General features: G+C 38.6%; 2 protein-coding genes across 2 annotated transcripts; both read left to right on the top strand.

Moving 5' to 3' along the window:
* Positions 1-326: 326 nt before the first annotated feature.
* Positions 327-1,997, top strand: epd (ependymin). Its single transcript, XM_056397372.1, has 6 exons — positions 327-484; positions 669-700; positions 824-961; positions 1,051-1,237; positions 1,338-1,419; positions 1,549-1,997. The coding sequence occupies exons 1-6, from the start codon at positions 409-411 to the stop codon at positions 1,673-1,675; spliced, it is 642 nt and encodes a 213-aa protein (XP_056253347.1). The 5' UTR covers positions 327-408; the 3' UTR covers positions 1,676-1,997.
* A 2,123-nt stretch (positions 1,998-4,120) lies between these two features.
* stag2a (STAG2 cohesin complex component a) lies at positions 4,121-21,664 on the top strand. Its single transcript, XM_056397558.1, has 34 exons — positions 4,121-4,335; positions 7,281-7,407; positions 7,532-7,610; positions 8,025-8,183; positions 8,410-8,506; positions 8,589-8,665; positions 8,821-9,025; positions 9,154-9,305; positions 10,528-10,601; positions 10,867-10,990; positions 11,338-11,436; positions 11,583-11,662; positions 11,861-11,968; positions 13,215-13,323; positions 13,519-13,636; positions 13,780-13,883; positions 13,983-14,075; positions 14,184-14,273; positions 14,372-14,575; positions 14,688-14,758; positions 14,913-15,000; positions 15,104-15,184; positions 15,438-15,530; positions 15,655-15,829; positions 15,936-16,075; positions 16,166-16,267; positions 16,428-16,576; positions 16,706-16,834; positions 16,943-17,151; positions 17,315-17,552; positions 17,874-17,984; positions 18,103-18,229; positions 18,703-18,780; positions 19,501-21,664. The coding sequence occupies exons 2-34, from the start codon at positions 7,364-7,366 to the stop codon at positions 19,522-19,524; spliced, it is 3,831 nt and encodes a 1,276-aa protein (XP_056253533.1). The 5' UTR covers positions 4,121-4,335; positions 7,281-7,363; the 3' UTR covers positions 19,525-21,664.
* The last annotated feature ends 200 nt before the right edge of the window (positions 21,665-21,864 follow it).

Raw genomic sequence — 21,864 nt, 5'->3', positions numbered from 1 at the left:
ATAGCTCTATTTCCCGCATGAGCCTTGATTATCCTCCATCATTATTCCCACATGACCTCCTGTTTACATATAAGTCTGTGAAAGGTGCTTTTGAAAGAGTGAGCCAGGCAGAGATAAACATTGCACAAGAACATCTGAGGACAGCTGCACAATCACAAAAGAAAAGACAGCCTTAAAAAAATCCTTTCATTGGATCACCACCTGCTGGGACAGAGGCTAATATGTTTAGACAGCTTGATATTTGAAATCTAGGGGGCTATCATCCTGTGTCTTCTTATGCAATTGTTATTGACTGCACCAGTCTGTAGCCCTATAAAAGCAGCAGTAACTTCACTGAAAGTTAGATGCGCTTAGGCTTGTTTTTTGCCATCTCGAAGGTGATTTTGTGACTTCCTCTGAACCGGAAAAATGTACGCAGCTGTTACGCTCTTCGTCTTCATGTGCTTGACTGCTACCACCCATGCAGAGCACCATCAGCCTTGTCGTAAGAATTTGTATTTCCATCATTTTGGTTCCTTTTTCTTACTTGATTTTGAGTAGGTGATGTGTTAGGTAACTTTCAAGATAATTAGATTTCCCATTTCAGTCAAAAGTAAACAAAACTCTATAGTTTTCATATCTGAAAATGTGTCAAATGTACCCTCTACCAACTGACTGTTGTCTTTCAGATTCACCCAATATGACAGGATTCATGACTGTGGTAAATTTTTTTATTTTCATTTTTTTCTGGGCCTTTTATAGAACCTGGACAAGAACTGGAAATATAGCATTAACCCCTCTCTTTCTCTCTTGTCATCCAACATATATTGTTGGATGACACCAGATCTCCCAAAAAGCCGGGGTGAAGGCATTTGGTGCATTCACTTACGATTCAATGGGCAAAAAACTACGGTTCAGATCAAACGAGAGCCACCCCATAAACACCTCTGTAGGTTTGGATCTATTGATGTTTTTTGAAGAGGTAAGTGATTTATTGCTTTTAATAAAGGTCACAGATCACTTGAAACTATTTTGCACCTTGACTTTTGATCCCGTGTCTACATCTGGCAGGGAATATTCTACGAGATTGACAGCAAAAACCAGAGCTGCGAGAAAAAAGCCTTGCAATGCACGATGCATCCTCTAGATGTTCCTGATGACGCCACGTTCGTTTCTACACTAAACTCTGGGAGTTCATCCATTGAAGGGGAGGGACTGAAAATCAACGTATGGTCAGGATCAATGCCAGACTCGAAAGGTGCGAGAGACACTGTAAAATATTACATGTGCCTTATTTGTGACAGAGTTGTTACGTGTACCATCATGATTTGAATGTTTTCTGTCTTTCTCTTTTTCAGGCTACTATTCCATGTCTGTCACCATGGGATGTTTGCCTGTGTCCACATTGTACTTCAGTGAGTCCACACCATTCTTATTCAGGTTGGTGTTTTAGAAAAACAAAAACTTGGGAACTAACATTGCAGGGATTATGCAACTGCCTATTGGCTGCAGAACTTATAATGAATATCCTTGAAAAATCTGTGTCATTTCTGTATCACTTTCTCACAGCAACACCGACATTGAGCTCGAGATCAAGGATCCTGATCTCCTCGTGGTGCCTTCCTTTTGCCTGGGACAGCCTCTGGAGGAGACACCTGAAGGAACAGTAAACAGTTTCCTCAATGAGTTCATGTAGGTGAATCTTCACCAGCAGAAAAATCAAACCCCTATCCAAGTGTGGCCTGCCAGAACTTTAGACTGTTCTCTCCTTTTCACGTGTTTTCATGTGACACTGCACTGCATCACATCTGTCTCCATCACAACTTCCACTCCCCTATGAAGATATGGCTTTGAATGGATCATACTGTATACATACATTCTGATGTAAAGGAAAGAGATTTGACATGGATCATAGAAGTAGTCATAATTACTAACAGTTGGTGGCTTTTCAAGTTGGTACTGCTTACAAAACCTGTAAGAAATGATTAATGGAACAATAAAATGTCAAAGCTGTCAAAGGTCTAAAGAGCAGTGTTTTCTTCCAATATTATTTCTTTGTAAAGTGTTTCATTTCTGACATTGTACAACTTTTGGATGAGGAGGTTTTGCAGCAAGAAACCATTTCAGAACTGTACGGCAACATCAGCCCACTAGGGGACAAAAATTAGCTGCTGTGCCCCAATTGATCCCCAAGCTCTTTTTGTTCTAGTATGTGCATTGTGACCTTTCACCCCAAAATACCTGATAAACAATGATTTGATCCAGCAACACAGTAATAGCACGGTATAGCACATAACTTTTTGGTAGTTTGATAGGAACATGCAAGTCATAAACACAATGCGCAAAATTTTAAGAACTTCCTGTCTCTAACAGAGTCTAACAACAATGATTAAATCAGTGTCAATCTTTGCCAATATCAGTATATCTGAATCAGGATCAGTGTGATTATTATTACAGATACCAAAACTGCCATTAGTATTGGCGATAGCTCTACTAACCCCAAGTTCTATTCGAGTTTTCTGGTCCGGAGGTCCCTCTATGTAGTGCAGCAAGGAATGATAGAGCACTGACAACCGAAATGCAGCAATAAATAAAAGAAAAATAAGAAATGATCATGGAATTACCATGTTCAATTTTAAGTGACAACAAAAACATTTACGTTTTTTTTCTGGTCTTTGGAGCTATACCAACAGTAAGATTATTAGTGACACTATTTATAAATATACTCTTGATGAACTGATAGGAACTCCTGCACCATATAATTCATTCTGTTACAACAGCCCTGAAATAAATATCATTTACAGTAGTGAAAGGTTGGATTCCCTCCATTTACATATGTGATAGAGGAAAGCATATGTAGTTATTTAAATGAACACACTGTACACAGTCATGTTTCATCCAGTCAAAAGCAGTTGCTTGGCAAAAAATGTCACAAAAAGGGAGATAAACATTAATAAACATTAAAGTTAAAAAAGTTTTTTCAGTGAAAATTAGTAAAGATTTCTACGACGTTTGTGCTGAACAAACCAAAAATACAATTTTTGCATGCAGGATTTTTAGGTCAATGCAGACGATGTGTCTCTCATGTTTGAATGTTTACCCACATTATAAAACCTAAGACCTGAAGATAAAAAGAAAAAAGGCAAAAGGTAAAGGTAAAATAAGTATCTTATAGTGGCAGTTGTTTACATCCATTAGACTGAACAGGTTAAAACAGGGGACCTGGAGCTCTTTGTGATTCAGTTCAGTCATGAATTTGGTGATGGTGTGGAAAGTGTATTCATTCCTCTTCTTATACATTGTCACAATGCAGTGTGCCTTGAAACAGTAGTTGAGAGTCTAATTAGATAAGAGTGTAATATTTTGCTAATTAATGTACAAGAACCTAATAAGTCACCACCTGCCACAGGTGTCATTTACATGGGGAAGCTTGAGTCCCCACCACCTTTTTAAATGGCTGATTGTAAAATCAAAATTTGCTTAAAATGTTTTTTAACATTTAGGTTTTTATTATTTAGGACAATGATAGTGGTTATTGTTTTGGCTGACTGCCATGCACTGGTGCTTTCTACAGTAGACGTGATATTGGTGATTTTTCAATTTATGCAGTTTTTCCCCATCGTAATAATCAACTCTGACATCATACCATACACTCATCACATTGCCTAAAATCATATGTTGAAGACTGTTTAAAAGATGTTTTTTTCATCTGAGCCTTTATGTCCCCCTCACTTTTCAACACAAAGTGACGTCCTTGCCACTGGCTCACTGAACACATGAGCAACACTTAGGGAAAGTCAGGTTATTAGGTAGGACAATTTCAATGATCACTTCAAGATAATGATGTTTTCTTGAGTGTGTGAGAACATCTCTTCAAGTTAGGCCATAGGTCTTCATCTCATCCATACTAATTTATTATTGTCTGTGAATTTAACATGTTTGTGTAGGCTATGTGCGATATACAAATGTGATTTAGGAAGATACATTACCTCTGCACTCACACGGACATACAGATGAATTTCAGTTGTGAACATAAGTGTCGGTCAAGGAGTGATCATTCAGGAGAAAAGTGAGGGGCTTGAGAGCAGTAATGGGCAGGATATGGCCCCTCTTACCAGCAGTTCGCGGTGCCACCGACAGGTGGTGTGTGTGCTGCATTCATAACAACGAAAATACAAACTGTACCTTGCTATGTTAGCCACCAAGGAGCTTCCTAACGTTAGCTAGCAAATAAAATCATTATTTTTGAGATTTGGAAAATTACAGTTCGTGCAGGAAATTAAAGGAAGCGTCCTTTTTGCAAAGTCCGCAACGTTTGGATTATTTGGTTTTAGACCATCTTTGATTTAAAACGAGGTAAGTTGTAAAATGGCGGATAGCTAATGTTAACATTCAGGGAGTTTGTCATTGATGCTGCTATACTAGCTAGCTGGCCACACACTTGACATAAACGTTAACAGGAGTCATTATCATAGAAATGCAACTTTATCAGAATAAATAAAAAATAAGGTGATTAATAGGTGTGACCTAAGCTTCCAGCTTGTGTTGAGTAGTGGTCTCTTTAGCCAGCTTCAGCCAACGATAGTGCTAATCAACATAGCAACTAATCTGAGGCTGTAAATGTATCAGAATCCTACAGTGGATCCAAGTCTTAACTTTCGTAGTTCGGTACGAATAAAGTAGTCAAGGATATGTTATACAGGTAGCTAGATAATGTCTCGGCTAGCACCGCATATCAGTAAGATTAGCTCGCATTAGCCTGAGAGCTGCTTGGCCATAGTAGCAGATACTGCACGTCACGAAGAGATGAGAGTGGATTGGTATCACCAGGCTCGGAAACATCTGTGGTGGTGTTTGTAGTTCGGAAGTATACAACTGCGCGTGTCAGACTCGTTTTAGGATCGACTTGTTTTAGATTAAAAGTCATGTTTAAGTCAAATCACAACGACCTGTCATAAATACATGAGAATACTACATTATTTGTCCAAGAAAGTATCTAATGTAATACTGCGTGCGTGTGTGCGTTCTTATTAATGTTCTTAGGAATCAGAAGTTCGTAGCAAGACCAACCATGTCATGTTTACAGAACATGCTGAAGTCAGAGATTTCCCCGTTTTATTTGTGTCAGTCAGCAAGAACCAGTGGTAGGGCTAGTCTAGTGTCAGTCGCTCCGCACAGATGTCATACTGCTCTGTCACGTAACCATCTGGCGAATGGCAAAGTGTGTAGCCATTAGAAAACCACCAGCCTGTCCTGCTCAGTGCAATTTGAGTTCAGCTTTTGGTAAAGAGGTCAATACAAGTATAATAGTAGGGGAGGATTAAGACACATCACCTGCCTGCAAGTGTGGCTACCAAGTTTAACACTACACAATATCACGATCCTGATATCCCCCACTCTTTATGTAGCAAGTCCCTAAATGAAAGGAAGACAAGAAAGTGTGATTTTAAAAAAGTCATTAAAGGAATTTTCACTGTCCAGCTGCAAAAACTCCCACAGTGCCCTCATATAAAATGTGGTTGATTAAAAAATTTCAGTGCCACTGTACAGAACCTGTACGGTTATTTCTATGAACTGTCTCCTTTGTACTCCAAACCTGGTGATGGAGCTTCATTTAAGGCTCCCTGCACCTTCTGTGTTGTGATGGATTGGACTGGTGCAGGGCCTATTTCCAAACACTGACTTCACCACTTACTGGTGCTTTCCAAAGTTGCTCTACTTGATTCCCATCATTTCTTACCAGAGTCCAAACTGATGTCTTCAGATTGTTCATTTTATCTGAACAGCATTCAATAAACTCAGACTGTTTACGAAATTAAGTAAAACATGCGAATCTTCATGTATGTGATGCATTAACTAGGAAATGTTTTGGATTTTTTATTTGATGAATGACAAACGGTTATTCAGCTGTCAAAAACAACATTAGTCATCACAATGTTCATCAGCTAATTGATTAAATTACCTAAGCACTAGGTAGTAATACACCATAGAGAACTAAAATGTTGTGATTCAGAGAATGACAAAAACGATAATAACATGTTATCTGTAACTCCAGCTGTGCAGTTCGGGAGCTCAGAATTGTCAGCACAGTTAGAGACAGGATCTGTGAGTTCACAGTGTGCCAAATGAATGGAGAGTGGAAATGAGTAAGTGCAGTGACAGAGGAAAGCATCTCTATTAAAGCCGGTCACAAAAGCTTGGTTGTCGAGAAGAGCTCTGAACAAGATGTGAGAATGAAGCAGGGCTCCATTCAGTGATTCCTATTTTCTTCTTCGGTTATTTAGATGAGGTTAATCAATCACTTGTTTCGTCTGAGGAATGTCAGAAAATATTGAAAAATATCTCACACTTTCCCAGACCCTCGGGAGGCATCTTCAGAAAAAAGCAGTAAATCTTGACATTTTAGAAACTGGTAACGGCAAATGTGTAGTATTTTTGATGCATAATGGACTTAAACAAGAACTTAATTATCAAAATTGCCTATGATTAATTTTCTGTGCCTAGACCTTTTTCACATCAGACATTTTGGCATAGTCGGCACAGTTTTACTATTAACATAAAAAATGGCTTTGTTCTGTTCAAGTGTTCCAATAAAAGCTATGACAGCGTAACAGAGCCAACATGGACAATACCAGGACTGGAATTCAGCAGTCATTCAGTTAATTATGTAAATATTTAAGCTATGAAATGCACCCATTGTGTGTGTTCGGCTTTAAGAATAAAAGCACATTACAATTGCAGTTAAGTTATGATGTCAATATGTGGAGAGCTCATTAGCCAAATTTCACTAGCTGCTGTATATATGGGGGGGAAATTAGTCATTTACACAGGCATTATTTTATTAGTAGTTTCCATGCAACTACTGGAAATCACCACCTAGCTGTTACAAAGATTGTTCAGGGATTTCTTGTGTTCCCAGGTACATGACTCATATAAGTTGTAGCACTTTGCTGTCAGTATAGTTATTGCTGAGGTGACCTTAAATGAGCCACAGCAAATACTGTCTTTTTCTCTCTCAGCTTTTACCAAACATAATATCTCTACATGGTCATCATTATGGCTTATAGACTGGTTTCATATCACTGAGGTGTTTGAGTGCCATATTGCCAGGCTGGTGTATCTTAGCCTAATGTGCTGTGTTTGACAGAAGAAACAAACATGTTCTCTTTGATGAGAGTATTACATGGGGTCTTGAAACTGAGCCCTATATAATGTATACTTTGACTTGTTTGTGATTTATTGCAGCTTGTGTAAGTGTACTCGCTCATTAACAAACTCTTGTGATTTGTCTTATTTTCCAGGTGCAGTTGAATAGATACCTTCTTGCTTGGGGTCCAGAGCAGTAGAGGCACCTACTCCAGCAGATTCAGAAAATGTTAAAGAAATGATAGCAGCGCAGGATTTGCACACAGAGTTTCAGTTTCCTCAGTAAGCAGTGGATCACAGAAAATTTATCATCAAATTCAAACATGTCTTTGAATGTTTGCTTCCTATCCCTAGGAACTTAAATGTTACGTTTGAAGTTTGTAATTACTTTTTGTGTTGTTCACAGAGAGGCGGATTCTCAGTTGTCTTCAGATACAGACCTTGAGGATCATGATGGCAAAAATGCGAAGGCGGGAAAGGGCATGGTATGTTTTTCAAACCATATGTCCTCATTTATCAATTTTCCATACCTGTCCATGAGTAACCAGGGTCACAGGATGGCTTTAGCAAATCCCAGCATGCATTGGGTGGAATGCAATAAAACAACCTGGCAGTCCAGGCTGTTTTGTTCCTTGTACATCACAGGACTGACACAGAGTAGTAGCAGTGTGATAATATGCTGCAGCTGTGCCTGATCAGAAAATAAGTTAATGCTGCATCACTGTCTGCATCAAATGTCTGTAATACGTTTTATTCCCACACTGTGACAGATTTTAAATTCCCAGTAACCAGATAAGGTATTCAGTCTACATGCACATGCATTGCTTGTGCACTGCGCTCAGAGGTATGACAGCACAATAAAACCTTAATCTTCTATTGAACATCTTTCTTCCCAACAGGCAGCCAAGAAAGGGAGAAAGGCACTCAGAGACAAGGCCAAAGGTGGGGGAGCAGGGAGGGGCCCTGGTCTTGGCTGGGTGAATGGCCATCATCAGGAGAACGGGATGGAGAATATGACCCTGTTTGAGGTGATTAAAATGGGGAAGAGTGCCACACAGGTGAGTGCTTCGCAGTACGGTGAAAAGAGTATTCCTTGTTTTTTAGTTTCATCTCAACTTTTTTCATCACTTTTGACTGGTGTGGTAGCTGTGAGTAATTTTTTTTGCATACTGATTAAACTATGATGGGGTTGTGGATAAGTCTCTCAGCAGTGGTGCTGGCATAGCATCGTCATCTAACATGCAGTGATATTTTGAGATTTGTTTCCAATGTGTTGTCTTCTAGTCCGTTGTTGATGACTGGATTGAGGCATACAAACATGACAGGGACGTTGCTCTCTTGGACTTAATCAACTTCTTCATTCAGTGCTCTGGCTGTAAAGGTAAGTATCTGACATGATAGTAGGTGTCTGAAAGCAAATGAATATGCTGAATTTGACTGATATTGTGTGATTGTTCACGTAGGTGCTGTGAGTGGAGACATGTTCAGACATATGCAGAACTCAGAGATCATTCGAAAAATGACTGAGGAGTTTGATGAGGTGATGCAGGCTGTTTTTTTAAATTAAAATTAACTTATTATAAAACAAAAGCAGAGATGCTTTAAATTTGACATATCTAAAGAGGAATGAAGAGTATAAAACAAATGTGATACTCCTGATCTGAATCTGATTATCTCTCTGTTACTATCAACCAGGACAGTGGGGATTATCCATTAACTCTGTCAGGGCCACAGTGGAAGAAATTCAGGATAAGCTTCTGTGACTTCATTGCAGTTCTGGTGCGTCAGTGTCAGTACAGCATCATCTACGATGAGTATATGATGGACACAGTCATCTCACTGCTCACCGGCCTGTCTGACTCGCAGGTCAGGGCATTTAGACATACAAGCACACTCGCAGGTCAGTTTAAAGTGCACTTTGGCGTTCTGCATTTCTGCTCCAGGGCTCTCTACTGCATGCTCATGCTGTTATTGTCCGGAAGCTGTTGTTGCTTCAGGTGTGTATCTGAACTTTGTCATCTGTGCTAGCCATGAAGTTGATGACAGCCTTGGTGAACGTTGCTCTGAACCTGAGCATCAATATGGACAACACACAGAGACAGTATGAGGCGGAAAGGAACAAGGTCATTGCAAAGAGGGCCAATGATAGGTTGGAGCTCTTGTTACAGAAGCGTAAAGAGGTGAGAAGAAAAATGAGTTGTCTAACACTTGAAACTACACTTTGACTATCACTGCACATGCTTAAAGAGTAAGGTTTAAGAGAGGTTTAGAATTTAGATAGGACTAGAGTTTATGATTTTATTGGTATATTTCAGCACAACAAGCTGTAGGAAAATTCTCTCACTCCAAAACTGCCTCAGGGTTTTTATCTTTATGCAGCTTTTTGTCTCGTGTCATCCTCTGTTGCACTGACAGCGTAGTGTCACCTGCTGCAGGCTGCAGTATTCTCTCATCTAATATCTCAATGACTGTCTCATCCCTTTGACTGCCTCCCATATTAGTCATAGAGCGCTTTGCTTTAGAAAATCATTCATCATATGTTACATCAATCCCTCTTTATTTCTGTCACAATACATGGCTAAATCCACTGTATTAAATTCTTTTTACTGTTCGGTGACTTTTTTTCTGAAAAAAAAAAAAAACGTTCCCACACATGGAACGGAGCAGGTTTCCTTGTATGGAAATTTTGGGGGCGTTGATTATGCCAATGATGAAATCTCACAAACTCACACGTCCTCATGAACACGTGCAGTCTGAAAATGAGTGATATATGGGTAACGAAAGATAGATTATGAGACTGATGATGTTCTACATTCTGAATGTCAATAAATCCCAATGAAAGACCAAAATAATGAATAATGAATTTATGCCGCTGAAATATAAAACTTATTCCCTAGACCTCCATTTTTATCCCAAACTATTAAAACACTGGGTGACATGTTACTGCATCATGATGAATGTAGGCACTTTTTATTCGTACATACAGTACACCATCCTGCTGCTGTAAATACTCAATAGTGAACCAAATTAATGGCTGGATATTATCACCAACATATGTTTTAGTAAATTACTTGTCCTTTTAAGATGAAACTATATACAGTATTTACATATTACATTTTAAGACATACCTAAGGATTTACTTCTTCGGTCTTGAGGCTGACCAACACATTGTTGGTTGAAATGTACCACAAATAACAAAAATATAAAAAGAAACAAAAAAAAAGAAAGAAAATAAATAAAAAAGATAAGAAGAATAATTCCATCCTTACCCTTTGACATCGCAAAAAATATTTATCCACCTGCAAAACCTCTTGAAATTGAGTGTGGGGGTTCAACAGGACAGAACAAGTGAATTTTGTTTTGCTTCATGCAAATTAGTATCAATTTGTGTTTTTCTTTCAGCTTCAAGAAAATCAAGATGAAATTGAAAACATGATGAATGCAATTTTCAAAGGAGTGTTTGTTCACAGATATCGGTACGTGAATCCTTCATCGCCTTACATTACGTTGACTGTGAGATTTCACTGAGGTGCTGACAACACTTGAGTCTTATCTCAACAAGCAAGGACTGTTCATTTTGTGCTATTTGGTGCCCTCTAGTGTAAATTTAATGTCAGCACCACTATGAGTGCATATTTTTTTTGTTTTTATTTCAGTTGGAAATCTAACACTTCTCAACAGTTCGGCTTACATTTTATAGGCCTAATGACGAATTGTAATCAGTTCTGTTGTGTTTGCCAGTGATGCCATTGCTGAAATCCGAGCTATTTGTATTGAGGAGATTGGAGTGTGGATGAAGCTGTACAGTGACGCCTTCCTCAATGATAGTTACCTGAAGTATGTTGGCTGGACAATGCATGACAAGGTGGGCTAACATACAGCATCTGTGTTGTGTATAAACAAATGAAGGAAACAACCAACTTCTAACCTGACTATCAGTCAAAACTTCCTGTAGCCACTTCAGAACACGAGTCATATGTAGTCTTCTTTGTTGGAAGGCTTTTACTCTGAAAAGCAACAACGGGATAGTAATATCCCAACAGGTCCCTGTTTTCTCTATCTTGTCCCATTCCTCAGTTCTTCTTATCAACATATGTTGCATGATAATAATAATAATAATAAACAGGTTTAATTGAGGTAATGGCACAACAGCACCTGGTTTTTGGCATTTAAATGTGGTAAATATTTTATGTATTTTTATTGTGGCTTCAGCAAGGTGAGGTGCGACTGAAGTGCCTGACTGCCCTGCAAGGCCTCTACTACAACAGAGAGCTCAGCGCTCGACTGGAGCTCTTCACAAGCCGCTTCAAGGTGAGCCCAGTTAGAGGTTCCTCATGCATCACAGTTGTATTATTGTAACAGTTTTATTATACCCACACATGATATGACAAACAATGTTATGGAGATCCTATAGCTAAGATGCTGTATCTGAGACCTGAGCGCACTCTCATTGACAGGACCGCATTGTGTCTATGACTCTGGATAAGGAATATGACGTTGCAGTGCAAGCCATTAAACTTCTGACTCTTGTCTTACAGTGAGTAACCTCCCCTCCTCTTCAACTTAAATATTCTGTATTTAATTTTGTTTTATGAAGGCCTCTTATGTTATTCTATAAACATAATTTAAAGTCAACATGATAAACATTTTATACAAACCATTTACATTTAAGGCTAGTTCTGTATGCTTATCTTCAAATTCTTTAAACTGGGATCTGTCACATTTCCTTTGACAGAAGTAGTGATGAGGTTCTGACGGCAGAGGACTGTGAGAGCGTATATCACCTGGTTTACTCAGCACATCGACCCATCGCTGTTTCAGCAGGAGAATTTCTGTTTAAGAAGTAAGTGTTTTGTGTGTGAGTGTAAGTAAGTTTTTATTGTTTAAAGATGCAATTGAACTGTTGCTGAAAGTGAATGTAATTTTTCAGACAAATAACAGGATTTTAGTGACAGTTATGAGCCTGAATAGTTGCACAGAATGATTGGACAGCTTGACGGCGAGTGACAACGTTTTTTTCATTCATCCGAGTCTTATTGGGGTTGTGTTTTGTCAAGAAGTTCAGCATTCAGCCGGACAGAAATCTGAGACTAACGTGGGCAAAGAGGAAGAAGCGCTTAAAGGAATATTTTACCTCTACTGCACTACGCTACACTCACCCTTTGTGGGCTTGGAAAGAGGCTCCTTTATGGAGGATGGCGATTGTAGTGAGCTTGGATTCATACCAGTGGACTGCAGCAGTGACCTTGTTTTACTGCAAAAACAGAAGTACAAAACAATATGTTGGTGTGTAGCCAAGTTAACTGTGAAACACATTAGATTAAATTAAGTAGAAACAAGAAATCTGTCAAGGGCAGGGGTTATGTTGAATCCAACGAACAAATAGGGCTCTATTTCAACAATCCAATGCACATGTCTGAATCGCGTGGCGCCAGGCCTATGGTTCAAAAATGTTATACTTGATCTCTTAGTTATCAGTGGGAGTGTTTTGGGCATAACATCCAATAAACCAATCACAGTGCCATCTCCCATTCCCTTTAAAAGCCAGGGGTGCTTGCCCCTTGCATATTGCTATTATAATGGCGCAGTGAATCACACAGAGTTAGATTCTATTTGCGTCAGTTGTTTACATATTGTGACTGAACAGTGAGTCCAGTCCTGACCAGTGAGCCCAGTTCTGGCACACACAGCAGCTCTGTACACTCTGAGGGGCAAAGAAGGGCTGAACGAATCAACATTCTGCGCACAGCTCTACAGTGAGGTAACGGCACAAATCACAACATTAGAAATATTTTATGTTATATGATGAGAAGTGCGCATAAATCTTCGGTTCGTTATGAAACTGCGGTGACAAATTTAGGCGATGAATGGGAAACACTGTGGAGGATTTACCAGGTATTATAAAGAATGAACCTGTGCTTGTGTATCATGAAGCATGCAAACTCTGATAAATTAAGAATGTGATCCAGTGAAATCACAAAATCTTCTAATCCGTGACTTCATGTATGTGACGCCCACACTTGACTGCAAGCATTTATTCCACCTTCACCAGACATTTTTAACGGTCTTTTGTATTGTGCTGATTGAAGACTCTTCAGTCATCGAGGACAAGAGGAAGAGGGATTACCCAGGAGGGGCAGGCAGAGCCTCAACGGCAGCCTTATCAAAACTACTGTTTTCTTCTTCTTGGAGAGCGAGGTAACCAGACCTTTGTGTCTCACTTCTGGATGTTGACCCTGAGCTCATTACCTTAAACATTTTTTTTTATGTCTGTCAATTTAATTTTGAGGGTTAAAATCTAATTTTCATTTTGGATAGGATTAGATAGGATTGTTTGTTGTTTCCATTGTTAAATCAAATAATAATCAAATTTAACCATTTGATGTTTCATAGCTCCATGAACATGGGGCCTACTTGGTGGATAGCTTGTGGGAGTGTGCGTCAGAACTGCTGAAGGACTGGGAGACTATGATCAGCCTGCTGCTGGATGAGCCCATGCCGGGAGAGGAGGGTAAGTAGGGAGGCTTTTCTACTGCAGTACGAACAAAGGGAACCTTTAGTTTTTCCACTCTTTTGTTTTTCTTTGGTACTTCCCTTAGTAGGGCAAGACTCATCATTACATTGTCAGTAACTTTATGTGTCTGTGATTTTCAGCCCTGACTGATCGACAGGAGACGGCTCTGGTTGAGATCATGCTCTGTGCCATTCGGCAGGCTTGTGAATGCCACCCGCCAGTAGGCAGAGGCACAGGGAAGAGGGTGAGTGTCTAGTCATTATGCTCGACATAGAGAGCATCGAGTGTGTTTCTTGAATGATTTCATGTTGTTGACATGGTTGGGTTTTTGTTCATGAAAAAGGTCCTGACTGCAAAGGAGAAGAAGACGCAGCTGGATGATCGGACACGGATCACAGAAATGTTTGCCGTTGCATTGCCTCTATTACTGGCAAAGGTGAATACTTATATTCTGCCCTACATCCGACAACTGAGTTAACTTGTACATTTACTTGAAAACGTGTTCCTCAACATTCAACCTAACTGCTCTCTTTCCTTTTCATAGTACTGTGTTGATATCGATAAGGTGACCAATTTGCTACAAATACCAAAGTACTTTGATCTTGACATCTACACAACTGGCCGGTTAGAAAAGGTTTGTCAGTTTTCACATTTGTTCCAAATTATGCAACTTCAAATTGCCCGCAGTTCCACCAAAACAATTATATTATGTGTTTTCATGTTGTCATAAAGCACTTGGATGCCTTGTTACGGCAAGTCTGGGAGGTGGTAGATAAGCACACAGACATTGAGGTCCTGGAGGCCTGCTCTACCACCTACCACTATCTCTGCAATGAAGAGTTCACCATCTTCAACCGTGTGGACATTGCCCGCTCCCAGCTTCTCGATGAGCTCGTAGACAAGTTCAGTAGACTCCTGGAGGACTTCCTGCAAGAGGTGGGTGCTGTAAGATGTTTTTTTGCATGGATTGTTTGAAAGCATGTTCACAAGCGCAAGGGCAAAGAGTGAACATCCAGGATTTCAAGGGTTGAATCTCTTATTTTGTCAGGGTGAAGAACCAGATGATGATGATGCCTACCAGGTTTTATCGACACTCAAGAAAATCAGCGCTTTCCACAAGTAAAGAAACTGACGTGATTGTGCTAATGATTTCAGTAGTCGTCGATTTTGGTTGTTTTTTGATGAGATAAGTTGTGAATAGTAACATTTGCATGAATGTAAATTATACTAATATCTACTATTTTTTGTTTGTGTTTTTTCTTTCTCCCTCCAGTGCACATGACCTCTCCAAGTGGGATCTCTTCACCAGCAATTACAGACTACTCAACACAGGTCTGCAGAATGGGGATATGCCTGAACAGGTATCAAAGCCCTAACAGTACAGTCCTGTCTACATTATCAGTTACAACGATTTCAATCACTGAGTGGAACATCATCAGATCTGCCTGTTTTTCTTCCCCTCAGATTGTGATTCATGCAATGCAGTGCACACATTACATCGTCCTGTGGCATCTAGCAAAGGTTTCAGATGGCAGTTCATTAAAGGTATTTACATGTTATTGATCATTAACCTTTACAGATCTTTTCTTTGTCATTAGATTGTTTCAAGAAAACTATTATTTCACAATTTTTTATTATTTATATATATCACCATTATTTTTACTTCTCAAGGCGTGGCTTTTTTAAATCATATAGATCTATTGATACTTGAACAGTCCTAACTGTTATCTGCTCGATTTGAAAGGATTGCACTTTGTTCACTTACAGGACAGTCTAACTGAACATTTGCTCCTTTTAGGGCGATATGGTGACATTGAGAAAGCAAATGAGAGCCTTCTCCTTAATGTGTCAGCGTTACCTAAACAGCATCAACACCGCAGTCAAGGAGCAGGTGGGATTATGCTGACAGGACTGTTCTCTTATTCCTGATGTTTCTACATGGCCATCGTTCACTACAGCTGAAAATGTGGTCAGTCAGTATTGTCATAAATGCTGAGGTGTTGTGTTTATTCCAGGCCTTCACCATTCTATGTGATCTGCTATTGATCTTCAGCCACCAAATTATGTCTTCAGGCCGGGAACAACTGGAGTCTCTGGTCTATACGCCAGACTCTTCTTTGCAGGCAGAGCTGCTCAACTTCATTATGGATCAAGTGTTCATTGATCAGGATGATGACAGCAACAGCACAGGTCAGAGTCATTACCATCACGTTAACCAACCACACTAAAATTTGAAAAGTGGGGCATGGACAACTGATAATATGTATTTTTAATGTTTGAATGACGTATTTTTCAGACGGACAGCAAGATGATGAAGCCAGTAAAATCGAGGCTCTGCACAAGCGAAGAAACCTTCTAGCTGCCTATTGCAAATTAATCATTTACAATGTTGTGGAAATTGACACTGGAGCAGATATATTTAAACAGTATATGAGGGTAGGTTTTAATCCTTTTTTTTTAGTAATTATAAAAAGTTCCTCCAGCCCTGCCCTTCTTGTTAACAGTATTGCATCCTTTTCTCCTTAGTATTACAATGACTATGGAGATATCATCAAGGAAACCATGAGTAAAACCAGACAAATCGACAAAATACAATGCGCAAAGACACTCATATTGAGCCTGCAAAAGGTAAGATTCTTGGCCTGGGTGGGGACTTAGTAATTTGTAAAAAGACAACATATTTATTGTTGTCTTGTTTCATTTTCTTTAGGTAGTCTAAGTTTCAGGCCTCTCAGCTGTGAAACCACCTGTAAAGACATATAATGTTTTGTTGTTCTTCCTTTTGTAGTTATTCAATGAGATGTTGTCTGAACTTGGCTTCAATTGTGACCGCTCATCGTCAGCCTTCTGCGGTATTAAAGAGCTTGCTCGGCGCTTCTCATTAACTTTTGGCTTGGATCAGTTGAAGACCAGGGAGGCTATTGCCATGTTACATAAGTAAGGAACAGTCCTGATTCAAGACCATGTGGTTTACAGCTTGCATGCATGTCAGGTCTTACATTGTGTACAATGTGTGTTTTAATGAGGAAAGCTGTTCATTCATTATTTCGCCTGTATTTGTTTTAGGGATGGAATTGAGTTTGCTTTTAAAGAGCCTAGTCCCCAAGGAGAGGGGAGTCCACCGCTTAATCTAGCGTTTCTGGATATTCTGAGCGAGTTCTCGAGCAAACTGATTCGACAGGACAAGAGAACAGTGTAAGTTTGAGGCGCAAGATGTGTAGAGATTTATGTTTGTGGTGAACACACAGCTGTCGCGGGGACCCAGAAAAGGTGCTGACTGTTGTCATTCTGTCACTTCTACAGTCACATGTACCTGGAGCGATTCATGACGTTTCAGATGGCGCTGCAGAGGGACGACTGCTGGCTGCCGCTTATCTCCTACAGGAACTCCCTGCAGGCTGGAGTGGACGATGATACCATGTCTGTCATCAGTGGGATCAGCAGTCGGGGGTCCACCATCAGGAGTAAGAAGTCCAAGCCAGTCACTGCTAGCAAAAGGAAACTGCCTGAAGGTGAGCAATTCAACAATGTGTCTCAGTCAGTAAGGAACCTTCTCTGTAAAACCCTTTACATTAATGCCATCATCCCCTGCCAGCGCCCGGTGTGCACATTCTCATGGCCACTGCATGCGATCAGTAAACTACATGGAGTTTAAGAAATTCTTTTCTCAAGCAGAAGAGAACAGCTGCAGCAGTAGTGACGCAGTCTGGATGAACCGTGAGCAGAACGTGCAAACGCCAGTAATGATGCATTCGCCCCACCTCACGTCTACGGTACTGAGGGATCCAAAGAAGATGAGGCCAGAGGACAGCTACACGACCGCATACAGCATGCCAACAGAGCAGCATCCCCATCAGCCTGTGCCTACCCAGCAGCAGCCACACCATCACCACCAGGCTGCCATGGATTACAAGTATGAAAACCTTCTTCAGAAAGTATTCAGACCCCTTCACTTTTTACATACTTTATTGTGTTGCAGATTTAATTTGAAATAGATATAATTTCCGTTTTGCCCATGAATCTACAAACAATAATTCAAAATGACAAAGTGAAAACAAGTTTAGACATTTTTAGAAAATTTATTAAAAATCAAAAACTTTCTTAAGCAACTGTAACTTTTCCTTTACCTTACCTTGAAATTAACATTTGCAAATATTGCTACTGTTTACAGTATCTTGTGCTATTTCTGTTAAACTATGAGCCTTATGAAGTCATGTTAAATACTGCCCTACAGTACCCAGGTTACTTGGATGGTGACACAGAGGCAACAAGCTGAAGCCCGTCAGCAGCAAGAGCGGGTTAGCATGCACTATGCCAAGATGAGGAACCACATGCAGCAAGCAATGTAAGATTCAGAGTAAAATTTAGAGCTGGGGGGTTTGACAGTTTTTGATATAACATCCAACCAATAGACGGTATTTCAAAAAAGAACAATCCCCTAACAATCAGTGTGTATTCCTCAGTCGTCGAGGCTCTGGACTCATGGAGGATGATGAAGAGCCAATAGTGGAGGATGTGATGATGTCATCAGAGGACCGCTTGGAGGACATCAATGAGGGCATGGATTTTGACACAATTGACATCGATTTGGTAATTCAAGAAATGTTAATCTTGATTCTGTGTTTCTATAAAAGAAATGCAAACAGTGCCTTGTATATTACAAGCTCTGCAACCACATTTTAACTGTCAGCAAAAATCAAATGTCCCTTTATGGTCCAGTCATATTTTACTGGCATTAACTTTATGAGCAAGTTTCCTCCAAATAAAAAACAGCAACAACAGACGTTGATTTGATGATGGTGCATATAGTGTATGTGAATGTGTGTGATCACTGTATACATGGAAACTTAAGTAGTCTTATTCCCTCCCTGTATTGTCAGATTTTAGAATATTAGAATTTGCACAAAACTAAAAGTGAATTATTACATCCTACCTGAGTAAATGTGCAGTATTTAATCACCGAAATTAATGTATATACTTTTCATATGTTTTTTTTATTTTTTATTATGAAGCTCAAATCACATTTTGTGGTGCATTGTTCTGACTGAGCTGCTATTTTTCAGCCGGCATCAAAGAATCGCAGAGAAAGAACAGAACTAAAGCCAGACTACTTTGATCCATCTTCCATTATGGATGATTCGGTAAGGATTTTCCACTTCTTATAAAACCATCCACTTATTTCTTCCTTCTTTTAAAATGTAATATGTAAACCTTATATTTGTTGTTGTAGGTGGGTGCCCATTGTTTCTCATAAATGTTTAGGCCGGTTATCTTGAGGTAACTCCGTTCTCTAATGATCATGAGTCATTATTTAAGGACAATTATGACCACTAAAGTTGGATATAACCACTTTCACCAAAAACACAATTTTTGTGTATCAAATACTCATCAGCTAAAGGTGTTTCTGAAACATTCATAGCTTTCTCCACGATGGAGAACAGCAGCAATAGTCACCTTCGATTAACATTGTTTACATTGTATTCCCAGGCCACCCTAATGGCAAAAAGCAATGAAATTTTCACTTGAAATATTGATAAAATCACAGTTTATTACACTGTTGAAATACTTACAGAATATACTGTCTACACAAAACTGAAATACTAGTTATTTCTCGATCCTGTAGTAATTGGTGTGGATGCTGTACTGTTTTTAACAAATACACAAGTCCCAAATGCTGTTTTTTTGTTTGTTTTTAATAAAATGAAAACCATAGTTGACAATGAATAACCCCCACCAAAAAGTAGGAAAAATATATAGAATATAATTTATTAGCAACATTGGCTAAAATATTGTTTTTGTGGTTTATTGTGGATTTATTGTTATATCAAATTTTACTAAAATACATTTGTGTTTGTTTTTAGGTTCTCAATGTCTCAATGTACTAAAAGGAAGGACAATGTGTCATCAAAATCCTTGGAAGATAAGATGGATGACTGTTATCTGTGAAAATCAGAATGGAGCAAAATGGACTACTATAAATGGTTGGCGAGACACCAACGTTTGCCTCTTCAACACTTTGTTAAAATTTAGAGGGAGAGCTTGAATTTGAATTTTATTCTGATATTTTCACACACCAGACTTCTGTCACACTGCAGGAGAAATGTTTCTGTTTTTCTTCCATTGCCCAAAAAACAACTTGATGTTAGCTTTAACTAAGGTGAAGCTGTTTGGGTTAATAAAAGTGCCAGTACAGACATTATGTGGCAGGTGCATGGTGAGGGGGCAGTAACAGACTGAAATTCAAATTAATAATATATACCTTTAATCTTTTTCATTCAGTAGACAAAAATTGTCTGTTGTAAATACATAGTGGCCAATATACAGGTGAGGTGAACACAATTTCATGAACACAAGTTGATAGAAATATTAAAGCCCTGCAAAATAATACTATCTTTATGATGCTTTTATCGTTCATTTGTTTTTGAACACTATAATGACACTGCACTTCGTCACAGGGGTGTTTATTCAACTCTATGGTAATTTTACAGCCATATTTTTAAAAAATTATCAAAGGCTCCAATCAACGCCTCACTGACGCAATCTAAATGAAACTGAACATCATAAGCTTCAAAAAATCTGCATTAATTTCAGGGCTATTGAATTGGACTGCATTGTAAAGGTGTTAGTGATATTGTGTTCACCTAGTGTACTCTTAAACTGTAGATTTTGGCATGGCATGTAGCCATATATTGAAACATGTACACAGTAAAGTATAATGTGAACTGGCGTCTCATACTGTTCAAAGGCCTTGCCACAAATGATATACGGCATTCTCAGATTTCTTTGTGATGGTATTTTTTAGAAATGTATGTGTTCTGCTTTTATACCTTATAGATTACTTTCATTTATAGATATTTTGTAATGACAATCAAATGTAAATTAATGGTTTCTAATCATGTTATTTCACATAGATGCTGAAATAATCCTTTTTAATGGAAATGATTATGTTACTATAGATATGGCCAGCTGTTTGTATTTTCTTTTCATCTCTATAACAAATGGGTGAAAAAGTAATTGCTAACTACACTTGCTCAAATGTAGTAATTTGACAAAGTGTTGGCTGCATCTAAAATTATTTTTTAATATTCGGAGGATTCACCATATCATACATAAAATTTTGACTCAACCTTAAACATGTATTCTCTCCTATATCTTGAATATTTTTCTCCATTGTATATTATCTAATATCTAACAACATGGACATGCCATAATTGCAATCTTTAAAAGGAAGGATTTGAAAAATGGTTAAGGGTGTGTGTTATTTGTTTTGTGTTGTTTTTTTTCCCAGTTTGCAAGTTTGCAGAGGATTTTTTCAAAAAGCCAATTTATTTGGTGTACCACTGTTGTGTGTATAAGAGTTATAGGATTGTTATAAATTGCAAAGTTTTAGAATTCTTTAGTCAACTATTCTAGTATCAGAATGGTATATTATACAGTTACAGATGTGTAATATATTGTGAATTGGTGCTTATTTCATATTTGCAGTTTCTGTTTGCTTGAAATTTTAGGGAAAGGTTAAAGAAATAGAATGTAACTATTCAAGATAACCTACTAATTTGCAAGTATACTTACAATACATGTCTGTCTTTCAGTGGATTGTTGCGATATTTCTTTACCTCTGTGTATTGGCCTGGCTGGCAGACTAAGATATTATGGAAAAGGGTGTATTCATATTGTAGTTGCAAACAAATTCCTAATTTCCTCACAACCTCACCATAAACTGGAGAAACAGATCACGTGGTCTTAAACAGTTCCATATACATGCATAACAATTCATGTTAGGCAGATGAGAAAAAACATCCTAGAATTGCCTGTAAATTATAAATCATTTCATTTTGGATCTTTTCCGTTTTGCATTGAACTGCTGATAATGTGCATACATCTGTATGTTTACACATATATACAAATATTTGTGTATATTAAATTTGTGTTTTTATTCTATTTACAAAGTGCCCATTGCATCCTTTAAGATTTGTATTTATGTCTGGAGATGTAACATGAAAGAATAAACCATCTGCGACCGTGTGACATGGCTGTCAGTCCATAGTTACAATTGAGAACTTGAAGGACATACAGAAATACTGTCTTAATTTTACTTTTTAAACTTTCATAAATTTTATATTTTCCTTCTTATATCGTAGCAGACTTTCAAGAAAATGATTAGCTTGTCCAAATGAGACCGGAGGTAGCTCACTTGAACACAAAAAAACAGAGGTTTTAGTTAT

Source organism: Seriola aureovittata, chromosome 15, assembly GCF_021018895.1.
Source record: "Seriola aureovittata isolate HTS-2021-v1 ecotype China chromosome 15, ASM2101889v1, whole genome shotgun sequence".
NCBI lineage: Eukaryota > Metazoa > Chordata > Actinopteri > Carangiformes > Carangidae > Seriola > Seriola aureovittata.
Note: the sequence above shows the minus strand (reverse complement) of the source record. Positions and strands in the feature narration are given on the sequence as shown.